The following is a 22,108-nucleotide window of genomic DNA, read 5'->3' as shown; positions in this document are numbered from 1 at the left end:
GCAATATACTCCTGGTGAGTTTCTGAATGTCAAGGCCACACAAAACGATTAGTTAGGATGGTCTTAGAGGCCCTTTAGCCGCGGAGCAAGGTTGCAGGTGGGTTTGATAGCTTTGTATTGGATATTTTTGTTGCGCTTACTTTTTACATCTTTACTAAATATATTCTGCGACGAGCTCATGTCCATTAAGGCCGTCTGACAAGCGATTGCTTCACTTAGAAGAATCAGAAATGCAGTAGCTACTGCAGATTAGATATTTCACCCCTTTTCCAGCCTTTTACAGATGTGCCTTCTTCCACATCTGTGTAAATCTTCCAAAATAAACTGCTTGGCGCTTGCTCATTAAACATTTGCACACAGAATTGCATGTTTATTTAGAGAACGTGTCCCTTTTGCTTGGAGATATATTACCTTTTAACTTGTGGGGGGGGCTGGCTCATCTTAGTTCAGTGTTTAAACACCATGGGGAGCTCCAGCATCAAATGTCCTAAAGATTTAAGGGCAAAGTATGTGCACCAACCCCAGAATAAAAGCAAAAACATCAGGATTGGCATGATGCGGGTTGGAGGACGTAAGGGACGTCCGTTAACTACAGTGGACCCAGTCCTGCACCGACCTGGGTTGTTAGGCCGCTCAGAAAATGATTAGCCAAATTACAGGTTTCTAAATACACTCAGGGACAACGGCTGATTTTTTTTGAGACAAGCCCTGTGGTCTGATAAAACTAAAATTAAAGCATTTGGCTAATTAAAACCGACGTTACATTTTTAATATATATAAATAAATAAATAATAAAGAGTGAAGCTTGCAAGCCTGAGAACAGTTTTCCAGCTGTAAGGTGCAGATGGCGACAGCATCATGTTGTGTGGGGTGTTTTGCTGCAGTAGGGACTGGTGCGCCTCATGAAACGGACGACATCATTGAGGAAAGAACATTAAAGCAGACCGCGAGGACGTTGAAGCTGGAGCACAAAGAGATCCTCCAAATGGACAATGAGCCTAATCACTCTGCGAAATTAGTTCCAAAGTAGACGGTAGAGTCAACGCTTTGGAGCAGCCAGGGGCGCCACCAGGGGGTGGCCTGGGGTGGCCATGGCCCCCCCATGCCATGTCCTGGCCACCCCAAATTGTTGGCAACTCCTCTTCTATCGCGCTTTTATTTGTATCTGCCAGTATCTACTTTTCCCTAGTAACTGATTTGTTCTCCATTAAATTAATAAATGTGCACCTTGTTCTAAATATAAATACACAATAAAAAGGAATTGTTGTTCAACTCAAAATGTTAACTGTACTGTTATTGGTCTATGCACATTAGATCATTAGGAACATTAAAAATCCCCCCAAAAAACATTAAAAACCAAAAGATATTAGTAGACGTTTACTTTGGTCTTTCTGATAGTTTTCTACAGGCAGCTTTACTACAACAGTAACGAACTATATGTTTGGACAAATGGGTTATGAATGGAAATTATTTACTGACAGACCTGAGACAGTAAACTTTCTGTCTGATGTATCAGTGGGAGAGGGGGGTTGGACTTCCTTTGATGTGTTTAGAGTATGTGTGGAAGCTTAAGTGCATATAAAACAGCTGCAATAAAGTTTTTGTATTGAATGACAAACAGGAATATGAATGCCTAAGTTCAAAACACCCAACATTCCTCATAGGTTTAATTACTAAAGGCTGTGCGGTTAAATTGTGCGTGCATAACTGTCCTTTGAAGATAATTGGACAACTGCAGGCAAGAACGGAGGCAGGTGGAAGAAGCTGCACTTCATCCGCAAATATTATGTTCCTGGGTGAATTGTGTTGGAACAATGACTGACAGAGGCCTGCCGCTCTCCAAGCGCTTCAAAGTGCTGCTTTTGAATGAGCAGCTCCGGGACTAAGCCCTGAAGAATTTCTCTGTTAGCTTTTCAGACAAGTTCCCACTTGCTGGCCGGGGAGGAACGCTTGAGCCCGGGCAGAGCAGAGGCTGCCGCCGCGTCTTCGGTGAACCGCGGACCCGTTCTGGAGGGGAGGAGGAGGTGGTGTGTGGGGGGGGGGGGGGGCACGAAGAGCCAACACAAGCCCATTCAAGCACGCCAGGCCGGACACAGTTGCACTTTATCAGCACTTGTTGAGTTACGGCGTGTCCGCTAACTGCCACCAAAAGGCCGGAATCAGGCCTGACTAATGCCGGGCGGCACTCACACACTGGCGGGATGTTTACTCTGAATCGTCCTTGGAGAACTCAGAAACGCCGCAAAAATTCAGCAGCCTCAGCACGCCCCGCCGTGTCCATGCGCGCATTCCAAAGCCTGGTCTTAGAAAGTAGTCCCGTTGCCTGAACGACGCATGCCTGGGCAATTTACCTTACAACCTGGTTGCTCTTTGGTTCATAAAGGAAACAGGAAAAAGTTCACCTTTGAACGTATGCTTAAAACGGGTTTAAAGCTGAATTTTGTTTTTTCTCTCATTACCTGTGTTGTATAACAAACAATTGGTGGATGAGTTAGTATAAATTGGCGCTCTACTTATGTGATAAAAACCACGGAAAAATTTTAACCATTGTCAATAGTTTAGTGCAAAATGACAGTACAACATGTTTATACAGTAACTAGAGGAAATTGTGTGACATGTAAACAACTTCTCAGGAAATACAGACCATACAGGAACATTAGGAAAAAACCTTTAGGGGAACATGTCCAAGTGGTTCTTTTGGATTTAGTCAGTAATCTCAGTAAACGGAACGGCCAAGGATTGTTTTCTGAAGGTCACACACAACTTTTTTAATGAGGTCTCAAGAACTTTCCTTAAATGCACCTTCAGGGTTAAGGGTGAGCAATCTTTACAACTTCCCCAAATGAACCTTTATACCCTTCAAGAAACACAAAGTGTTCCCTAAAAGTTCAGTGGGGTGGATGGGGGTGACAGAAATTGTTTTCAATGTTTGGACCTTTTTCTTCTCGGTGCAAAACTCCCATTACACATTTATTAAACAACAATTTTAACTTTATATATTTTTTTGGTAAAATTATTACTTTAATAAAATTAATACTTATATATATATATATATATATATATATATATATTATATATATATATATATATATATATATATATATATATCTTTTGATGAAAGAGTTGTAGCTATAACCTTTGATTTGTTACATTCCACCATCACTATCTTTTAAGCAAGCAGCCATGTTGGATTTAGATGCCAGGCTGATGAGAAACTTTTGGAATTCGGACTAATTTTCTCCAAATTTAAGCTTGGGGATTTCAACTGTTGATCAAAGATGAAATGCATGAACGAGATTTACCCACTAGTTTGGATAAAAATGTTTATTTTTGTCTTGTTTTGAAACATTCCTCTCATACTAGAGACTACAATTGTCTGTCAATTTAAAATGAACCCCTAACCGTAACTTCCTGTTTACAGTCTGAACTGAATTCACACATTTTCTGGTCGCTCTGTTTTCTTTTCGTCACTTGGGCTCCTTAGAAAGGTGTCCCGGCCTGCTGGGGAAGGGAGACACACCGCCGCTGATGAAAGAACAATGCGCTTCACTTTGAACGAAATAGCCACGCGACCTAACGGCCTTCTTCCGGTGACTCCTTCAAAATAAAGGCAGAGGCACGCCGAGTGGGTTCAAAAAACACACAGGCGAGACATTATCTGTCCTCTTTTGTCTCTTAAAACAAATAGTCGTTGCTTCAAAAGCAAAACCTACAAAGAATGTCGCGCGCTCTCGCGTGTCTCGAGCTAAATGTCGTCGATGGGGCGTTTATTTTGAAAAGGGCTAACCGGAAACGACTCTCTGCGTCGCTAGCAGCAAACTTATTGAGAGAAAAAAAGAGGGGGAGGTAAGTAAGTTATTATTTGAGGGGAAAGAAAGAGACAAAGTTGGTGGACTCTGCGGTGCGGACCGGGGGAGGGATTCTGTTTATCTGGACCGACTCGTTTGCGCTCAGCACCGGACCGCTGGGTCGCCCGGAGTAACGGGGCGCCGGTGTAACTCGTTTCCGCTCCGGTGTCCAAACTTTTATCTCCTCCTGCTGCTCCTGCTCCTGCTAACGCCGAACCGGATTCTTCTCCCCTTTCATTCGGGAATGATAGCCTCAGCCGAGCCGGAGCCGAGCGGACGGTGGGTCGGCGCCTCCTGCTCGCCGTGCCGCCGGAGCAGCGCGATGCGGAGGCTGTGGCTGTGAGCGCCGGAGATGAGCGGCGGACGTCGGCCGAGGCGAGCATCGGAGCACCGAGGGGCCGATCTAGGCGTCTGCGCCGGAGCCACATGAAGGAGCGACGGTCTGCCTCCTGCTGAACCTCCTCCGCTTTGTGCTTTCAGAGGAGCCGGGAAGACTGTTTCTTTTATTTATATGAACATATATATTTATATATATTATTATTTTAGCAAACGTTTGTTTGTTTATATCGGGGAGTCGGAGCGGAAGGAGCGCACACACAGATGGTCCACAAAGGAAGCCCTCTGCCTCCATAGGTCACTCCAGCGAGGGTCCATGTTCCTCCTGCTCCCTGGCCGGACTGCCTTCGCTTTATTGTCCTTTATTTCCATGGAGTCGCCCCCTCCACGGCCCACCCGTGTCTGTGGGTTTGTCACACGTGGACTTGAAAATCTCGAGATGTCTGAAGACAGTTTCTAATTTATCCGCCGTTGTATTTATTGCGCGTACAGAAGTTGTTGTTTTTTTTTTTCAGTTTTTGTTTAAGTTCGGGAACATTTCCTCGTGTATTAGACTTTCTCCTGGTTCATCTCGGAGCGCGCACCCGGCGGGGCGTCGCTGACCCCCCTACCCACCTCCTCCCCTCCACCTCCCACCATGGACCGGCCGATCAGCAAGCTGCTGGGCAAGCTGAAGCTCACCGACGCCGGCAGCGTGAAGTTCAGCTCCAAGAAGAAACACGACTCCGCCACCAACGCCAACAACAGCAACGCCAACGCCGGCGCCTCCTCCGGGCCGCCCTCCGCCGCGGCCCGCTTCTCGCTTGGCCCCGCGACCCCGGGCGACGCGTGCGCGCCGGAAAGAGGCTCAGGAGGAGGGATGGGGATGGCTCCCCTCCACGCACCGGCGGCCCAGGCGGCGCCCTCCTCCGCGCCTCCTCCAGATGGCGAGCAGCCGCTCCACCCCTCCACCCTGGCCCAGCTGAGGCGACCCTCCCCCCAGCAGCGGGCCTCCTACTACCTGACCGACGGAGCGGACCCCCACCTCGGCCCGCCTCCCGATGCGTCGGGCTCCAAGGCGGCCCTCAACCAGCGGCGGTACTCCCTGGAGCTCCAGCAGCTGGTCCGGCGGGAGCAGCTCCTCTCCCAGCCTCCCCCGCACTCGGTGCCGCCGCCGTACTACGGATCCAGACCCGGAGGAGGAGGAGGAGCAGGAGGAGGAGTGATGGCGGAGCAGGGCTACGGACCCGAGCCCGAGAGACACAAGCGCTTCTCCCTGCAGGAGGCCCTGCTCTACAAGCGGCTGAGCACGGGCAGCGACCTGTGGGACAACCCGCGCCCCGCCTCCCTCTCCCACCCGCCGCACCGGCCCTCCGACATGCCGGCCGGCTGCGTGGGGCTCTTCTACCCGCCCGGGCCCACGCTGAGCCCCTGCTCGTCGTTCAGCCTGCAGGAGTCGGTGCTGGTGAGCCCCCGGTCCAGCTTCGCCTCCAGCACGGCCAGCGGCGGAGGCGGGGGGAGCCCCATGGGGAGCCGCTGCAGCAGCAACCGGACCAGCGGCATCAGCCTGGGCTACGACTCCCGCTACTCCGCCTCCGGGGGGCTCCCCGTCCAGCAGCAGCAGCAGCCGCCCGCGGGCTCCTCGGCGGGCTACGGGGCCCCGGGCAGAGCCGCGGGGGCCTCCGCGGAGGCCTGGACTCACTACCTGGAGGAAGGAGGCCGCCCGGGGCCCTACGACAGCCGCCACTCGTACCCGCCCGCCGTGGGGAGTCCGGCGGCGGCGTGCTACCAGGGAGGCCCCGAGTGGTGGGAGGATCAGCAGGCGGGGGCCAGGGGCAAGGAGGCGGTGGGCGAGAGGGCCCGCTACTCGGACCTGCCCGGCACCCGGTACCAGGAGGAGCTGACCCGGCTGCTGCTGAGAGACGCCGCCCGGGACGGCGGCGGTCTGCTGGAGGGCCTGAGGCTGAAGGACCAGCCTCTGGCGCCGGCCGCGCTCTCCAAGGGGGGCGCAGCGCCGCCGGGGCCCTCCTCGGCCGGACCGGTCAGACCCCAGGAGGACTCGGGAGGTGCCGCCGGGAGAGAGAGCCTGGACACCCGGCAGGAGTTCTTCGGTGAGATGGTTTCTGTTCTTCTTTCTGCTAAAGCTGCGCACGGTCAGAGCCAGAGACGCGCAGAGGGTGTCTGCCCCGTTCTGTGGTCAGCAGGACGTCAAACTTTATTCCTGCTGCCTTAACGCAGCAGAACCAAGAGTTATCGGCCTGTAAACCACCAGCAGAGCCTCTGATGGATGTAAGCTTTCATAAACTACATCTCATGTGAATCATATTCCCTAAATAAACTAAAAATGGGATCTTAGACCTCAGAGCGCACACTGGAGGTGCGCGTCTGGCCAGCAGGATTCTGATTGGCGCGTCTGCCGTCCAATCACAGCCCTGATGATGCTGGGTCACCCCGGCGTCTGCCTCCGCCGTGTCATTACCGCTGTCTGGTGTCGGATCACAGCTCCTGCCTCCAAATGAGGGGGTTGCGTGGCGAGATGGGCAGATTAATGGCTGCAGGAGCGCACTGGTTAGACGCATGGTGCCACGGGGACCTGCAGAGACACGCAGGGTCACAGCGCACCGAGCGCAAAAGAGAGGAAAGGAGAGAGCCAGACAGGGAGTTTGAAATAAGGAGGAGGGGGAAGAAGGGGGTGTAATGTTATATGTGTGAGCTAAAGACCAGGCAGGTGTTGCAGATGTGCCTCCGTGTGTCTTTGGCACCGAGCCCTCATAGCAGGACCCAAAATGACCCGCTGCCACATAAAGACGGCGCGTCACCGCTGAGTCACGGCCCCGCTGCGTGCTTTTCTGCGGCAGGGCGTGTTTCTCCCACCTCCAGTGACTTTAGGCCACAGGAAGGCAGGCCCGGTTCATCTGCGTGTGCTTAACGCGGCCGTGGCGTGTGCAGGGGCGGGGTGCTGCAGCCTGTTTGTCTGCTCAGGTATGCGTGCCCGGAGGGGACACACAACACTGTGCTCCTCTCAGCCAGTAGGAGACGCAGCTTCTGAGCGCCTCACGCACACCTGCGAGGGGGGAACCCCCCCCCCCCTTCCTTTCTTTTATATTAAAGAGAAAAAGAAAGTAGAAACAGAAAGTCAGCTCCTTTCTTAACTACAGCTCCGTGCCAAAAACGTTCACGCCAACACAAAGCTGAGTCAAGTGGAAAAGGCGGAGAGGGACGCTTTGTAAATGAAAATCTGAAAAGTGCGGCGTGTGTTAGCATTCCGCCACTCTGGGTCGCTGGAGGGCGGGGGGAGGGGGGGGGGGACATTCGTGTTGGTCACATCTGCAGGTCTCTTCACATATGGCTGCTTTGTGAATCTGTTCTTCTTTAGACTTTGACTAGGCCGTTCTACCACATGGCTTTGCTTTACACCAGGGGTGTCAAACTCATTTCCATATGGGGCCACTTTGCCGTCATGACGTCATTAAAAGGGCCGGCTGCACGTGTGTAGACGATACTTTTCATTTCATAATTTCATTCCAGTTCACATAGAAGTATAAAAAATGCACGGTAACATAGAAATAGCAACCTTAGGCCCAGTTTATACAGTTTATCTGCAAGAAAAGTTGATATTGGGGTGAGTTACACTTACAGGAGGCACAGTTTTAGCCACTTTATACACTTTAAAAGGATATATGCCTCTACTTTATGACATGATATGCCTTTTTTTATTGGCTCTTGAGGGCCGGATAATTTACCTTGACGGGCCAGATTCGGCCCGCGGTCCTTGAGTTTGACACCAGTGCTTTACACCAACCCGTTTATAGCTCTGGTTGTATGTTCTGGGTGGTGGTGGTGGTTGATGCTGCCGGACGGAGAACCTGCGCCTCCTTCTCTGAAGCCTCTCCCCGCCTCTAGCTGGTTTTCTTCCAGGTATTCAGCTTCACAGATGGAAGCACGCGGCGTAAAGTGACCACAGTCCTGAGGCGGCTGTTTTCCGTCCAGCTCACTGCAGCTGTTTGGGACGTAGCGTTTTTAAAAGTTTCAGCCTCCTCCTCTCCCACTTTTTTTTCTTTCTTTCATTCTTTGGCTTTGGCACAGCCTTGTGTTTTTTGCCTTTAGACATCAAAGAGGTCGCCTAAAGCCCGAAGCAGCAGAGAGGAGGAATTGCTGATTTGTGTGGCACTCCCTCAACCACATGAGAAGCAGGAGGGAAGAAAGGATTTCAGTAGCAGCCTTAAATAGGTCCCAGAGAGAGGGTGACTGTCAGACCACCGGGGGCCTCTGCCTCACATTTAACACGGCACTTAAAGGTGCAGGAAGCGCACCTTTAAGTTTGTCTTTTTGGGTCACTCTGACCCGGACATGTTGATGATTGATACGCGGCTCATTGCTGAAGGCTTCAGTCGTTTCAATGTGTTTGGTTGAGAAGCTCCGGGTTTGTCTGATCAGAAAACCTTTTTCTTCGTTTGTTTTTTTGTTGAAGTTTCAGTTTAGTTAGGTGTTGATTTTAAGGGGTGGGGGGTAATTTCTTGCTCAGCACCCTCTTGGTCCATATCGACGTGTAACGGGCTTCATCGTGGACAGTGATGCTGGATTTTCCCCCCGGCGCAGGAGGTTTCTGGGTTTCTGGTTATCTGTAAGGCTCTTCATTCACAATTACAAGTTTAATTGGAGATTAAAGTCAAGATTTGCTGGTTGGAGGGGAAACATTGTCTAGATCGTTGAAAATTAACCAGTTTAGTCGCTTTCTGGCTCCTGATGCGAATAAAGACGCCCTGTCATTATAAAAAATCCCAAATTGCTCTAAATGCAGGGGAGGGGGGGTCGACTGAAACTCAAAGGCGCGTCTTAAGCTCCCTGCCACCGAAGAAAGAGCGCTCTTCTGTGAGCCCGCAGAGCCGGATCCGGTGGAGTTCCCCACTAATAACAGACCCACGGGTGGATGAGCAAACAGCCTGGCACGGGGAGCCGGGGCCGCGCTGCCTGAAAATCCCCCCGGGTGGTGCGGAGCCCGGGATTTACGCGTGTTGACACTCTGTGTGGAGGTGGATTTCAGGACACGTCCTCCTGGAATGCTGCCGTAAACAGGAGCGCTCTGTGTGTGTGTGTGTGTGTGTGTGTGTGTGTGTGTGTGTGTGTGTGTGTGTGTGTGTGTGTGTGTGTGTGTGTGTGTGTGTGTGTGTGTGTAATCGGCCTGTTTCTCATACCCACCAGGTACCTGTGTGAAGTGTGGGAAAGGCGTGTACGGGGCGGACAACGCCTGCCAGGCCCTGGATCACCTCTATCACACTCGCTGCTTCACCTGCGTGTCCTGCGGTGAGTTTCCTGCAGGATCGCCGCCGCTGCACCCTTCCACCCTAATGCCCCCCCCACCCCCACCCCCACGTTTTAAACCAAACCTGTGACCCCTCTGCAGGGCGGACCCTGAGGAACAAGGACTTCTACAACGTCAGCGGCTCCGTGTACTGTAAGGAGGATTACATGGTGAGGGTCAGAGGTCAGGGTCCTGACAACCACCCCCCCACCCCCCCTGCTGGGGGCCGTCGTCTGAGCAGCCAATCAGCTCTGCTCTTCTCTTAATTACAGTTTTCGGGATTCCAGGCGGCTGCTGAGAAGTGTAGCGTGTGTGGTCACCTCATTCTGGAGCAGGTGAGCCCCCACACACACACACACACACCAACATCCACGCTCAATTATGTTAGATTTAAAGAAAATCCCACCCAAGCCCTGCCGATCTAGTCTGGGGTAATGGTGTGTTGTTGTTTTTTTTTTTGATGAATGCACACATTTCCCATAAGTCCTTTGAAGAGCCCTCCTGAGGGGACGCAGCAATGCGCTGACGTCTTTCCCGTTGGCACTTCTCTGGCTTCCCACGATAAGATTTTCCCTGGAATGTTTGCCTTGGCTTTTCGGTAAATAAAGAAGTGAGGCTGTGTGCAGAGATTGGGCCCCGACGCTTGGCCTCACGTGAACCGCGCCGTGCGTAGAAACCCGTCTGAACGGGAGGCTGCCTGTGGAAACGGGGCTTCACACGGCCGGCTGCAGGAGCAGAGAGACGAGGAGCCGGAGACCTAGACGCGTTTATCGCTCCAGAAGTCGCTGCAATTAAGGCAACAAGTTCCCTCAGTCCGGGGTTTTTAGCTTTCTACTCGGCCTGGGAAAAGGATAATTATTTCCAGGCTTTATTTCCCCGCCCCAGTGTCCTCCTACTCTGTCCTCCCTCCCTTCCTTACCTTACTTTCATAGTCCCTTATGTCCTTTTATCTACACTTCCTCCTGGTGCTATGTCCTTCTTTCCTCCTCCTTTTGACCTTCCTTTATTTCCTCCTTAGTTCCTTGTATACTTCCTGCTTTTCATCCTTCCTTCCCTCTAACCATCCAACCTTTATGACATGGTGCCTTTTCCTCTATACGTCTCCTCTCCATCCATCCATCCATCCAGGTTCTACATGTAAAGCCCCTGTAGAAATGTCTGCCATACAGTCACAGTCCGTCTTTGTATCTAAGATTTAAAATCCAGCCCTAAAGCAATAAGATCTGTGTAAATTTGAGCTTTGAGACGTTTCTGCTTTAACCCTGGAAAGTGTTGGGGGCAGGCTGACTCCTAAGCGTACCGCTGTGTGTGTTGGAAGCGGAGCCTCTGCGCGTTTATCGGTCGTACGTGACCTTCGACAGGGCTCCGGCTCATTAAACCCACGCGCGGTTCTCCACGGCTTCTCGTGCATTTAGGCTCAAAGGGAGCGGTGAGCCTTGGTCAGACCAGGGAAATAAATCGCTGGATGCTGAATGATGGCGGCTCTCCTGTTCCTGCTCAGATCCTGCAGGCTGTGGGGAACTCCTACCACCCCGGCTGTTTCCGATGCGTGGTGTGCTCCAAGGCTCTGGACGGCGTTCCTTTCACCGTGGACCAGCACAGCAACATCTACTGCGTCGCAGACTACAACAAGTGAGGCTCACCGTTTATTAGTCCTTTTAGTCGCCACCATTTAACTGTTGCATGTCGGCCTTTTTGGGTCACGCTAGCATGTAGCAGCATGTCGGCGGATCTTTCAAGCTAAAGATGTCGTCAGAAACACAGCAGAGCTTATTGGATTTCCAGTCTTTGTGTGTTTTTGTGGACGCGTCGCATACCAGAGATGCTGTGAAGTGTCTTCTCGCTGTGGCAGATGTTTCCACAGCTACTAAACGTCCTCGTTTGCGTTCGCAGGACTTTTGCTCCAAAGTGCGCCGCCTGTCTGCAACCCATCCTACCGACTGAAGTGAGTAGACTCTTATCTGTTTTAATGAGTAACCCGTTACGTCTGAACCTGTATGCCCTTTTTAAAGGGTATTTATAATCATTTCTGCAGATTTCCCTTTTCAGCCGGGTTCAGTGTCGTAGCTCACGCTTGTCGTAATCGTTTTCTTACATGGAAAAAAGGCATGAAAGAATAAACCAGAGCTCATGGCAGCCGAGGACGCAGCTGAAAGTTGTTGAAGATTGACGGCGTTACATCTGAAACGCTGAACTCTGGTATTGCTGCGTAACAAAGTAGTGATGGCAAACTATCCAGGTGGAACAGGAGTTCACCAGGTGGACAGAAGCTGGAGCAGTAAGCCCAGCGACCCAACAAACCGGCACCCTACCCAGAGATTTAAACGCTCTCAGCAGCGTGGTTTCCATCCAGTTCTCATGCAAGTTTTGAACGAACTTTTGAAATATCGCAAAAAAGAAAATGCGAATCAGACGTGTTTCCGTTTACGGGTTTGTAGCGAATTAAGCAGGAGACGCACAGCGTCACGTTGTCTGTAGTAAACAGGAAGTAGATGTTGCTAACTAGCACAGACTGCAGATCAGTAATGGAGTGAGACTTTAATGTGCTGAGTTTCTTTATTTTTTTTACTGTTGGAGACAAAGAAATGTCTTCTCTTCGTCAGTCCACACGTAGCTGTTGCTTCCAGACCTGTTTGAGTGTTATGGGAATATCTGAGAAGACGTGGGCAGCAGAGACAGCTGATCGGTCATGTGAGGTAGACGTTCACTACGTCAGAACTGATTCCACAAATGTCTCCTTCTCCTCTTTAGCACATTTACTGTTTTTCGAAAAAAGGTAAAAACCACATTGTAAAAGCTTTTTTAGCAAAATTTGGTGAGTTAATTCGAATTTTGCCGTTTCAATCAACCCCTTCTGATGCATTTTAAAAATGTTTTGACAAAAACGCGACTTGTGACGCTCTCAGTCCACCTGTAGGTTACAGCAGTGGTTTTAATAATAAAAACATTCTGGTGGATGTCATTTCTGCCCTAGTTCTGCTGGTCAGGGGAACAAGGAGACTTTGTTAGAGAGGCAGCCAGTGGCGGCTGCAGTAGTGAAGGGAAGCGGCTGAAAGTCCCAGCTCTCCTCCACATGATCGGTCTTTGCGTCACCTGTGAGGGCTGAAGCGCTCTGCAGACTTCTGTCTAAACGGGTCTCAGGTAGTCGTCTCAAAGCAGCGTGAACACTGAAGGGAAATGAACAGCTGCTGATTACTGTGGATGAACGCGCTGCTGGACGTTTGCAGAGAGCAGCCATTAAATCACGAAATAAAAAGATTAGTGGACGACACAAGTGTGTTTTACTGTCAACATCTGTTCTTAAAAACGTTCTGCTCCTGTTCCCGCCGGAGACGTCTTGTGTAAAAACAATCCATTGGTGTACAACAATAGGCGGCTGTGCTCTGTTTGTCTGGACATGTCACCATCCATATATTGTAGTGATTTTCTGTTTGAGAGGCTCGTTGAACAGGCTCTCTTTGTATTCCAACACCAAAAATGACTTTTCCTCCAAACTTCTTTCCTGACTCTGGAAATACATTTGCCCCCTTTATGTGCTTTTGCTTTCTTTTGAGTTGAGGCCTTTTACGTTTTCATTTGATTTGCCTCTCTCGTTGTTGAGCCGAGGATCATTTCCTGCTCTGGTGGAGAACAGAACAAAGCTGACGGACGCTGGAAAACAAAATTTGACCAAGTTTCTGCGAGTTATTCACGTTTAGGCTACATGAAACGCATGAAGGGAAGGATTATCCTGGAGGGAGTGAAGGCTCTCTGAATAGATCGAGGCTGCAGGCCGTGACCTTTGCGTTTTTGTTCCCCAGGGCAGCGAGGAGATCCTCAGGGTTGTGTCTATGAACAAGGACTACCACTTTGAGTGCTACCACTGCGAGGTGAGTTCCCCTCCTTTCCAGGAACGATATGAAATGGCTAAAAGGAGCCGGCTTCCTGTGTGCATTCCTGTCCTTATCCGAGCATTTCTCTCTTCCCCGTCTCCCAGGAGTGTGGCAAGCAGCTCTCCGATAAGCCCGGCTCGCAGTGCTTCCCTCTGGACTCTCATCTCCTCTGCCACTCCTGTCACATGAGCCGGGTGTGCGGCGCACACGGCAGCGCTCCCCCGCACAACGCGCACTGATCAGACGCCGCGCAGCTCTCATGTTTGTCTTTTAAAGAAAGCCATCGATCCCCTGAACTGAAACCGCTGACGTCGAGGCATTTCATTGGTCACATTTCACGTCGTCCGATTGGCTCGTCACAACGGGCCGCCCTGCTGTACTTCTCGGACCATTACTGTACTATAGATTAAAAAGAAAAAAAAAAAGGGAACTACTGCTTTTTTAACCCCCAGTGTTGCTACTGTTTGCTGTAGAAGAACAAAAGGGATTTTTGCTGAATTATGTTGTATATATACCTTATGACTAGCAAACTTTTGCACTTAAATTTGACTTTACTGTAAGTTGTTACGCGGATCTGTGCAAGCTGAAGAGAAACGACGGAACTTCGTGTGTTAAAGTATTTTTCCATTGTGTACTACTTCCAGACATCGGTCACAATTTCAATAAAAAGTGAACATTAACAGAAATATCCCTGGTTGGTCTCTGGCTCCCCACAAGTATTGGCACCCCTGTTGTCCAAAAAGCCTTGAAAAACACAAACACACTCCATTGCAGCTGCATAAACTCACTGAAAAATAAACCTTACAAGTACTTAAAATACTGATTACCACTTATCTTATTAACTGCTCCCCAGGGGTGATGGGTTAAAAGCAGAAAACAAATTTCGTTGTATGTTTTAATGACAAAGATGTTACTATTACTATTATCAAGCCCCCAAAGTCCTATAAAATAAATGTAGAACCTCCATTTTTTGGATATATATTAAGACTAGCTTCTATGAACCCATGACCAACATCCCCTGAAATATAACTATAACTTTGAGGACATTTATCTCACCAGAATGGGGAGAATTAGTTTCCAAAGCAAAAAGTTGCCTTGGAGGCTTTCCTGGAGAAAAAAAAATTAGAAATTAGATTTTTCACCACAAACATACATATGTGGAGTTTAATAAACTGTGCTTTGGTCAGATGAGAGAGATTCGGTTTCTGAAACCTAAGCTAGATAAAAATAAGGGGAAAAGCACCTGAAGCCCACTGAGCGTGGAGGACCAGTGATGCTGTGGGTCTGCGCTCTAAAAACTTTGAAGCTCATCTGGGAACTCTGATGCATAGCTTCCAGTTTCCCTGGGGAATAAACATGTGACACAGGCCTACTCTTTAGCAGCTCTTCACTATGGGAAAGACAAGAGAACATGCCATAAAAGATAAGGCAGTATTCAGGAAATGCCACATAAAAATAAAAAAAGCCACTGAGCTGATCGTGTTCGTATCTATAGCCAGAGAACTGATTAAGCAGCTGCCATGTTTATGGTACGGCGAGTAAACGAGAACATTAGAGGAGATGGTGTGGTAAACCAGTTTATTGATTTCTTAAATTCTTGGTACATTCAGCACTTGGATGGAGAGAAAACAAAAACAACTAAAAAAAAAAGCAAACTGGAACTGAAAAGAAAATGAAAAATATTAAAAATGCAACTGTTCCTCTATGAGAAGCTGAACCTTTGCATTTAAGCCTCCTAAAGGTGAGCGGCCAGGCGGCTCTGAGCCTGCTGGAGGAAGCTGGGCGTAGCGCCGCTCCTCTACCGAGACGAGCTGAACGCTCCTCGCCGGCTAAAACCCCACAACCGTCTATGGCTGAGAAAAATCCATCTCAAAAATAAAATAGCTTTCACTTTAACTAAGGGTTATTTCTAACTGTATGTACATCGATAGATTTGCCTCCGTGGTGCTGAACAGTAAAATGGCTTCTAGAAAATGTCGGGTGACGGTCGGGGATCTAGGTTTATTACAGGGCTCTGAGGAGGAGGAGGAGGAGGAGGAAGGAAACTGTGCAGCCACAGAACTAAAATAAGTCAGGCGGTCCCCGAAACCTCAGCGGCGACAGAATGAGGAGGCAGGAAAAGCGGGCGCCCTCCGCTACTTCTCCTCCACGAAGAGCCGACAGGACGAGACGAGGAGGACGGGTGGCGACTGGGAGACGGAAAAAGAAAAGGAGCTGAAGGATGAAGACGAACGGACGCGTTCCTATAACACACACGGCGAACGATAAAAAGGAGGGCGGGGACAGAAGCGTGTGGAAGACAAAAGTGGCGTCATGGTGAAGCCTTTACAGCCCGGCGGGGCAGAAGGGGAGGAGCCTCTCCTGACTTCCTGTCTGCTGCCTCCTCCCCCCCCCCCGCGGCTCCAGGCGTCTCAGCGGCGCCTGTCCCGGGGGTTGCTGCGGCTACGGGAGCGCCGGCCGCCGCCCGACACTAGCGAGGGCCGCCTGGACCGGTGGCTGCTGTCCCTCCTCTTGTTGGCCTCCCTGTCTCGGCCGCGGTCCCGCTCCCTGTCGGCGTCGCCTCCTCTGCCGGACGCCGCGGCGCTTGCTGCTGCTGCGGCGCCACCGGCCTCCTTCTCCCTGACCTTCAGCCTCTCCTTCTTCTCCTCGTCACGCTTCTTCTCCTCCTCCTCCTGCTGCTCCTTGCGCCGTCGCTCGCGCTCCTTCTGCCGCTCCACGGTGTCCAGGAGCCGCTGGTTGGCCTAGAGGTACACAGTTTCAGTGGGTGAAGCGTAAAGCCTAAAGGAGACGGTGAGCATGTAGGAGGAGGTGTGTGCCTGACCTGCTCCTCGGTGAGGGGGAGCCAGTAGATGCAGGGGGCTGCTTTGGTCTTGAGGAACAGGTCATCCAGCAGTTTAGCAGGAGGTTCGTCTCCTTTCTCTGTGGGGGAGAAAGCAGACGGTCCGTCACCATGAAACAGGCTCAAACGTCTGCAGGGAGGCTCCGCCTTACCTTTCTTATCGGTCTTCTTCTCCTTACTCTTGGCTCTCTCCCTCCTCCTCCTCTCCCGCTCTCTGGACCGAGATCGCCGTCCCTCCTCTCCGGGCCTGGCGAACTCCCGGACCTTGTCCCGGTCCCACTCCCGCTCGCCCCGGGCCCGTTCTCGCCGCTCCATCTCCCTCTGCCGCTCGGCCCACAGGTCCCGCACCCCCCTGTCTCGCTCCCGCTCCCTCTGCTCCCGCTGCTCCTGCTCCTTGTCCCGGTCTCTCACGGGCATCAGAGGGGGCAGGCGGGGCAGAGGAGGAGGAGCCGCCGGAGCAGCCTGCTCCGGCTCCTTCTCTGGCTTCCGGATGCCTTTGTGATAGTCCAGCTGTAAAAGAAAGTTTTTGAGGAAATTAAACGGAATAAGAACACAACGTCAAACAGGACATTTAGGCCAGAGAGACGAGGAGACCGTCTCCTCCTTTAATGCACGGCACGCAGCCTTCTGTACCTCGTCCTGCTGGCAGAAGTCCACGCCGAGCACCTTGGGGTTGCTGGGAGGCCATTTGACTCCATGAAGCGCCGTCCTGGTGGCGACCGCCTCCTCTGTTGTGGCGTACTGCAGGAACAGGACGGAGCTTTACTTTCACAGAGCCAGATCAGAACCAAGGAGCAGGAGCGGTCTACGGTCACCTCCTGCCACGCCCACCTCAGCCCTCTAACTATTATTACCTCTGAAAGGTATTTAACCAGCCTGGTCATTCTAAATAAACTTAGGCTACGTTAACACTGCTGGTCTTAAAGCTCAATTCAGATTTTTTTGTGAAATCTGATTTTTTTTGCGTGTCCGTTCACATTTCCAAATATATGCGACTTGTATGTGATCTCCTGTGTGAACTGAATGCGTTCAACCTAAGTGTCCCGCATGCGCACTCGAGGACGTGATGACGTCACACGTAGCAAGCGTCCTCAGTGTTTGCGGAAGTAAACATGGATTATAATGCTGGCGCGCATTTTACGGTCATTAATTTATTTTCTAACCGGAGCTTTCTCTCCATTGACTGCTCTCCTCATTGTAGTCCACTATGGATGTCGTTTTTCTTCCTGCTTCTGCATAGCAGGACGCAGAATAGTGACGTTTGTCGAGTATCAATGACGTGTAGGTTGGATAAATGCGACCCGGCCGTACAGACACAGGTCACATTTGAAAAGATCAGATACGTATCAGATTCAGGACCACATATCCAAGTGACCTGGGTCGCATTTGAAAAAATCCGATCTGTGTTGTTCAGACTGTCATAAAAAGATCAGATACAGGTCGCATATGGGCAAAAAAATCGGAATTGGGTCACTTCAGGCTGCAGTGTGAACGTAGCCTAAATGTCACAGATAACGTTCTCCAGATGTTCCACTCTTTGGCCCCAGTAGGAATAATTGTTGCCCCTCTGGGCTGAATTAAAGCCTTAAGGTCAAAACATGCATTTAGTTTTATTTTGTGCTTTTCTTCCTGAAAGTTCTCATACATTGAGAATCAGCCCACGCCTATATGGTAATAAAAATTAAAAGGCCATTTTCCTTTAAAACAAAACGAAGAGCAGAGCGATAAATTGATTAAATCTAATTTACTGTTTTTTAAGATTGAATTTCTGGAAATATCAGGATATTTTACCGATAGAACAGCTGCAATGCTGAATATATAATTAGGAAAACATATTGTCAAAATATCATAAAGCGGAAACTTTGTTTACCATAATATGTGACTTTAATTTACTTTTTTTTTTAAAGTTTGTTTAAAGTTACAAAAGTGACGTCAAGTCTGTTCTCAGCTAATCGTGTAAAAAACCACCGGCAGCAAACATTTAGTTTTATTCTCATTGTTTACAACGGCATAGCCGCCATCTTGTTTTACAGCTTGGATTTAGTTGCACTTTAAATTCAGGTCAACTCCCAGACAAAGTGTTTATTTTTAACATAATTTCTTAAATTTCGTTATGTAAAGCAAAAACGAGGAAGAAAACATCGATTAATCTGATTAGTTAAGATAAAAAGGGGAGATTTTATTTTTAAGCCATGCTGCCCGGCCCTAGGAAAGAGCCACGCTGAAGCTTTTTACGACAGCAAGCATCCAGACCCATCCGCTAGCTCAACATGCCAAGGTGTGTTACCGTTTTGACTGATAAAAAAATCTACGATGAAATGATTACGACTGGAGAACAATTAGGAAGCGTCTGTTTTGGGCCAAGCAGTTTGATCCTCGCCTCCAAAGCGGAGACGCTGCAGCTTCTACTCACTGTGACGTAGCAGTGAGACTTGATCTTGTCGATCCAGAAGCCCTCCTCCACCACGCTGCCGGTTCTGTTCAGCAGCTCCTTCAGCTGGAGCAGAGTGAAGGGTCGGACCTGCGACGACAAAAAAGCATCAGAAACACAGTAAGACACTGATGTGTGAAACTCTGGGATCTAAACAAATACTTTATGGAGTCTAAGAGGAAGAGAAAAACTGAAATAACAGTTTGCATTAAATACAATCTACTGTAGATGCTTTATTTGGTGGCATTAAATTTTTGTCTTTTGAAATCAAACCCTTCAAGCTGGAATCTATAGATGTTTAGATCTCAGCAGCATATCGTCTTTAATCTAGATAAAGATTGTCCATCTATTCATGCCACCAGTAGTGTTTAGAACTAAAAAACAAGCCATGTCCTATAACTCCCATTTCTCCATCAGGCTGCAGTGCTATCTAGGGGGTAAAATGATAAAGAGCTGCTGTAAAGCTCATTAGGTGCTCTGATGGACCCTGCCTCTATGACACAGGGCAGAAAAATGTCGTGACTAAAGGTGTAATGTCTCATCTTGTCACCGTCTGGTTAGTCATTGGCTGCGCCGCTCCACCTGAGATTACACCTGACTGCAGCTCAAACACCTGGGTGATTGTTCCTGCCGGTAATTATGGGGCTAGAGACGATGCGGTTACCACTGGCATCAGCTTAATACGCCTCATTACTGAAATATGTGCTGCTTTTTTCCTCTCCTGTTCAAGCTCAACATGTTTACATGTGGAGGGGGACGACATTTTTCTGTAACCTCATTATACAAAACGCTAAAAAATAATCATTTTCTGTACTTTATAAGTCGAGTAGCCGACTCACCAGGTTTATGACATGGATGATGTTGGACACCTTTCCTCGAGGCGGAGACGGCTGCCTGGTGGTGCGAACGGGGTCGTCGATGGTGACGGAAACGCCGGACTTCTGCTGGCTGATGGAGCGTCGCACCAGACTGTCGCTGGGAGTCACTGGAGGACAGACGGGAGTCAAAACGTCAACCGGGGGGGACTGAAGCTTCCTCAATTCACTGAAAAACTGGACTAACTTTAAGCTAAGCAGGGTCATCTCCTCACAAGGGAAATTTAAGGCGTCAGCGTTTTGCTGCGTCTGATGATGACCATGAAAGCTGGCGCTTCTCTCTGGGGGTTTAACAGCGAGGATGTTCCAGGGCTGCTGATGAAGACCCACATTCTGGCTTTTTCTTTGTGGGAGACTTTTCTACACTCACATTCCCAAATGTTTTCAAACCATTTTGAGAAAAATAAAACGTTCACCACCAATTGGTGGCAGATACATTTATGCGGATGTGGACACCACCTTCATCCTCTTCCAGACTGTGTGGGAACGCTGTGGCCAGAAAAGCTAGCTGCAGGGCTTTTTTTAACGCGTTACCCGACACATTTCAGCCAACTTTGAACTCATGACTAATTAGAAATGCCATTTGAAGGCCATAAATCAAAAGGGAAGAATTCAGGCATGTTGCGTTACCTCCCGTTAGTTTGCATTTAGCTGATGTTAGCGATCCCAAAACAAAGGCATCAGGTAGGGAAAAGACATTTAATGGCTAACAGCAGAAGCCAAAGCACTGCAGTAATTGTTTCTACCTGGGTTTGAGCATCAATTATCGCTGCAGAGGACTCAGAGCTGCACATTCTCACCAGACATAAAAAGGGTTTTAATCTGAAAGAACCGTTTTGTTGCTGACACAAAGAAGGTCGTTTATGGATTATGAGCGCTCCACGTTTCTGAAACTGAAGAGACACTTTGTACAAAAAACTAAACTGAAATGGGGAAAAAAACCTTACATTTTAAAATAAATGAGTTTAAAAACTCTGCGGTGCTAAAAGGAGAAGCAGGAAAATGTTGGTAAAGGCTTCCTGCTCGGGTACTTTACCTTTCTTGGCCTCTCCATCCAGGCTGACGGATATCTGCGTTTCGGGCGCCTCCTCGGAGACGCTGCTCCTCTTTCTCTCTCTGGTAGGCTTGTCCTGTTTTTCGCCCTCGCTTTTCTCCGCGTCTTCCTCCACGCTCGTTTGCCCGTTCTCCTGGTTTTCACTGGGAACGACCTGAGATGCAAACAGTAGAACATATCCAGCCCATTCACCTCATTAACTCTAAGGAACCACGCGGGGGAAATAAAGAAAAGGAACCGGCCCGACCTGCGTGACGGTGCGCCGGATCTTGAGGCCTTTGTCTGGGTCGCTCCGACCGGTGTCGGAGTTCTCCTCGTCTCCGGACATCTGCAGCTCCTCGGGATGAAGGTCCACCACCGCCTCCTGGTTCACCTTGATGTCGGGAATCAAAGACTGAAGGAGGGAGAAGGCCAGAGACATTGCAGTTCAAAAAGATTCAAACCTGTTTCTACAATCTAACAGGTGACTAAAATAAGGAAAGACAATCGACGGAGAAGCTTAAAGAACGAGATTCTGGTTTAATTTACAGACAGTAAAATCATCTCCTTCCACTTTATAGCCTGAGAAACACCACCGTCATTTCAGACGACGTCCCTCTCTGCTGCGAGGCGTCCGTACCTTCAGGGAGTCCGTGGTGATGCTGATCGACGGCTTCTTAACGGTGACTGCGGTGCTGGAGCCCCATCGCCTCTTCCTCCCTGCTGCGCCTCCTGTTTCGGACTCTCCCGCTCCTCCGTCTGTGCTGGCTGGAGATGCCTTGCTGCCTGTGGGTAGCCAACAACACTTTACCGTCGGGAAAAGGCCGGTGGCTCACTCCCCAGGGAGCAGAAACGAGTCGCTGCATGCCTGCGGCCTAAAGGAGGATTTATTTGACCCAAATAGTCGGGGGGGCCAGATCGGCAGCAGCTTCTGAATAATGAGTTTGAATAAAGACGTTTAAGGCATTTTGTTAACTTCACACCAAGTAATTAAAGCTTGTGTTGCTGTGCCAACATGTTTAAGAAGGCAAGTTCTTCAAATACGGACACCAAGGCACAATGAGTTGTGGAGGAACGGGGAGCACCTGAACGCCACACCAATGGAAAGTATCCCACGTCTAAGGTCTGTGTTGTAATAAACTTGATGACATTACTTTGTATACGCTAGTGGTCTGATTGTTAGAATAGTTCATGTTTCAAGTGCTATTAAAGCTGGTAAATTAACAGATACCTATCATGACTGTACTTTTGATAAGGCTGGACGATATAGAAAAAAAGCAAAACGATAAAATAGAAATACGGATTGATAATTATCACAAAAAAAAAACTGTAGAGATGTATTTCTAAGTGCAGCCCTGGCCCCTGTATGCTGCTGCTTAATGTCCTGCTTGTAGGTAAGGACCGCTGAATTCAAACTCAACCCTTTATTCAACCTTTTACCAAAACCCGGGCTTTAAAAAGAAAAAGAATCTGAAGGAGGCGGAGCTTAGCGTTTCTGATTGGTTGGGAGGATGTAGTGACTGTGGTCTTAACCTACACCATAGGCTGGAATGCAAAAGGAAACAAAGCTGTTCTATTTAACTTTTTGTCAAG

General features: G+C 49.4%; 2 protein-coding genes across 2 annotated transcripts in view; one reads left to right on the top strand and one right to left on the bottom strand.

Moving 5' to 3' along the window:
• The first annotated feature begins 3,793 nt into the window (after positions 1–3,793).
• Positions 3,794–14,025, top strand: ajuba (ajuba LIM protein). Its single transcript, XM_012851452.3, has 8 exons — positions 3,794–6,274; positions 9,366–9,467; positions 9,568–9,635; positions 9,738–9,800; positions 10,967–11,097; positions 11,359–11,410; positions 13,266–13,334; positions 13,442–14,025. The coding sequence occupies exons 1-8, from the start codon at positions 4,822–4,824 to the stop codon at positions 13,574–13,576; spliced, it is 2,073 nt and encodes a 690-aa protein (XP_012706906.2). The 5' UTR covers positions 3,794–4,821; the 3' UTR covers positions 13,577–14,025.
• An 873-nt stretch (positions 14,026–14,898) lies between these two features.
• Positions 14,899–22,108, bottom strand: part of acin1b (apoptotic chromatin condensation inducer 1b) — a 31,830-nt gene continuing 24,620 nt past the window's right edge. Inside the window, exons 9-17 of the mRNA XM_036146351.1 lie at positions 21,156–21,301; positions 20,784–20,930; positions 20,519–20,690; positions 19,447–19,592; positions 18,590–18,697; positions 16,810–16,917; positions 16,329–16,686; positions 16,159–16,256; positions 14,899–16,078 (exon numbers count right to left, since the gene is read on the bottom strand). Coding sequence (XP_036002244.1) covers positions 15,749–16,078; positions 16,159–16,256; positions 16,329–16,686; positions 16,810–16,917; positions 18,590–18,697; positions 19,447–19,592; positions 20,519–20,690; positions 20,784–20,930; positions 21,156–21,301 — 1,613 coding nt within the window. The 3' untranslated portion in view covers positions 14,899–15,748. The remainder of the gene's footprint in view (positions 16,079–16,158; positions 16,257–16,328; positions 16,687–16,809; positions 16,918–18,589; positions 18,698–19,446; positions 19,593–20,518; positions 20,691–20,783; positions 20,931–21,155; positions 21,302–22,108) is intronic.

Source organism: Fundulus heteroclitus, chromosome 14, assembly GCF_011125445.2.
Source record: "Fundulus heteroclitus isolate FHET01 chromosome 14, MU-UCD_Fhet_4.1, whole genome shotgun sequence".
Taxonomy (NCBI): Eukaryota; Metazoa; Chordata; class Actinopteri; order Cyprinodontiformes; family Fundulidae; genus Fundulus; species Fundulus heteroclitus.
The sequence above is the reverse complement of the archived record's forward strand: the minus strand, read 5'-3'. Positions and strand labels throughout refer to the sequence as shown.

Bases quoted from the DNA above. Each gene is read 5' to 3' on its own strand.
- ajuba (XM_012851452.3), top strand. From the start codon at position 4,822: ATGGACCGGCCGATCAGCAAGCTGCTGGGCAAGCTGAAGCTCACCGAC. The intron at 11,098-11,358 runs GTGAGGCTCACC...TTGCGTTCGCAG, and splicing joins TGCGTCGCAGACTACAACAA to GACTTTTGCTCCAAAGTGCG. The intron at 11,411-13,265 runs GTGAGTAGACTC...TTTGTTCCCCAG, and splicing joins AACCCATCCTACCGACTGAA to GGCAGCGAGGAGATCCTCAG.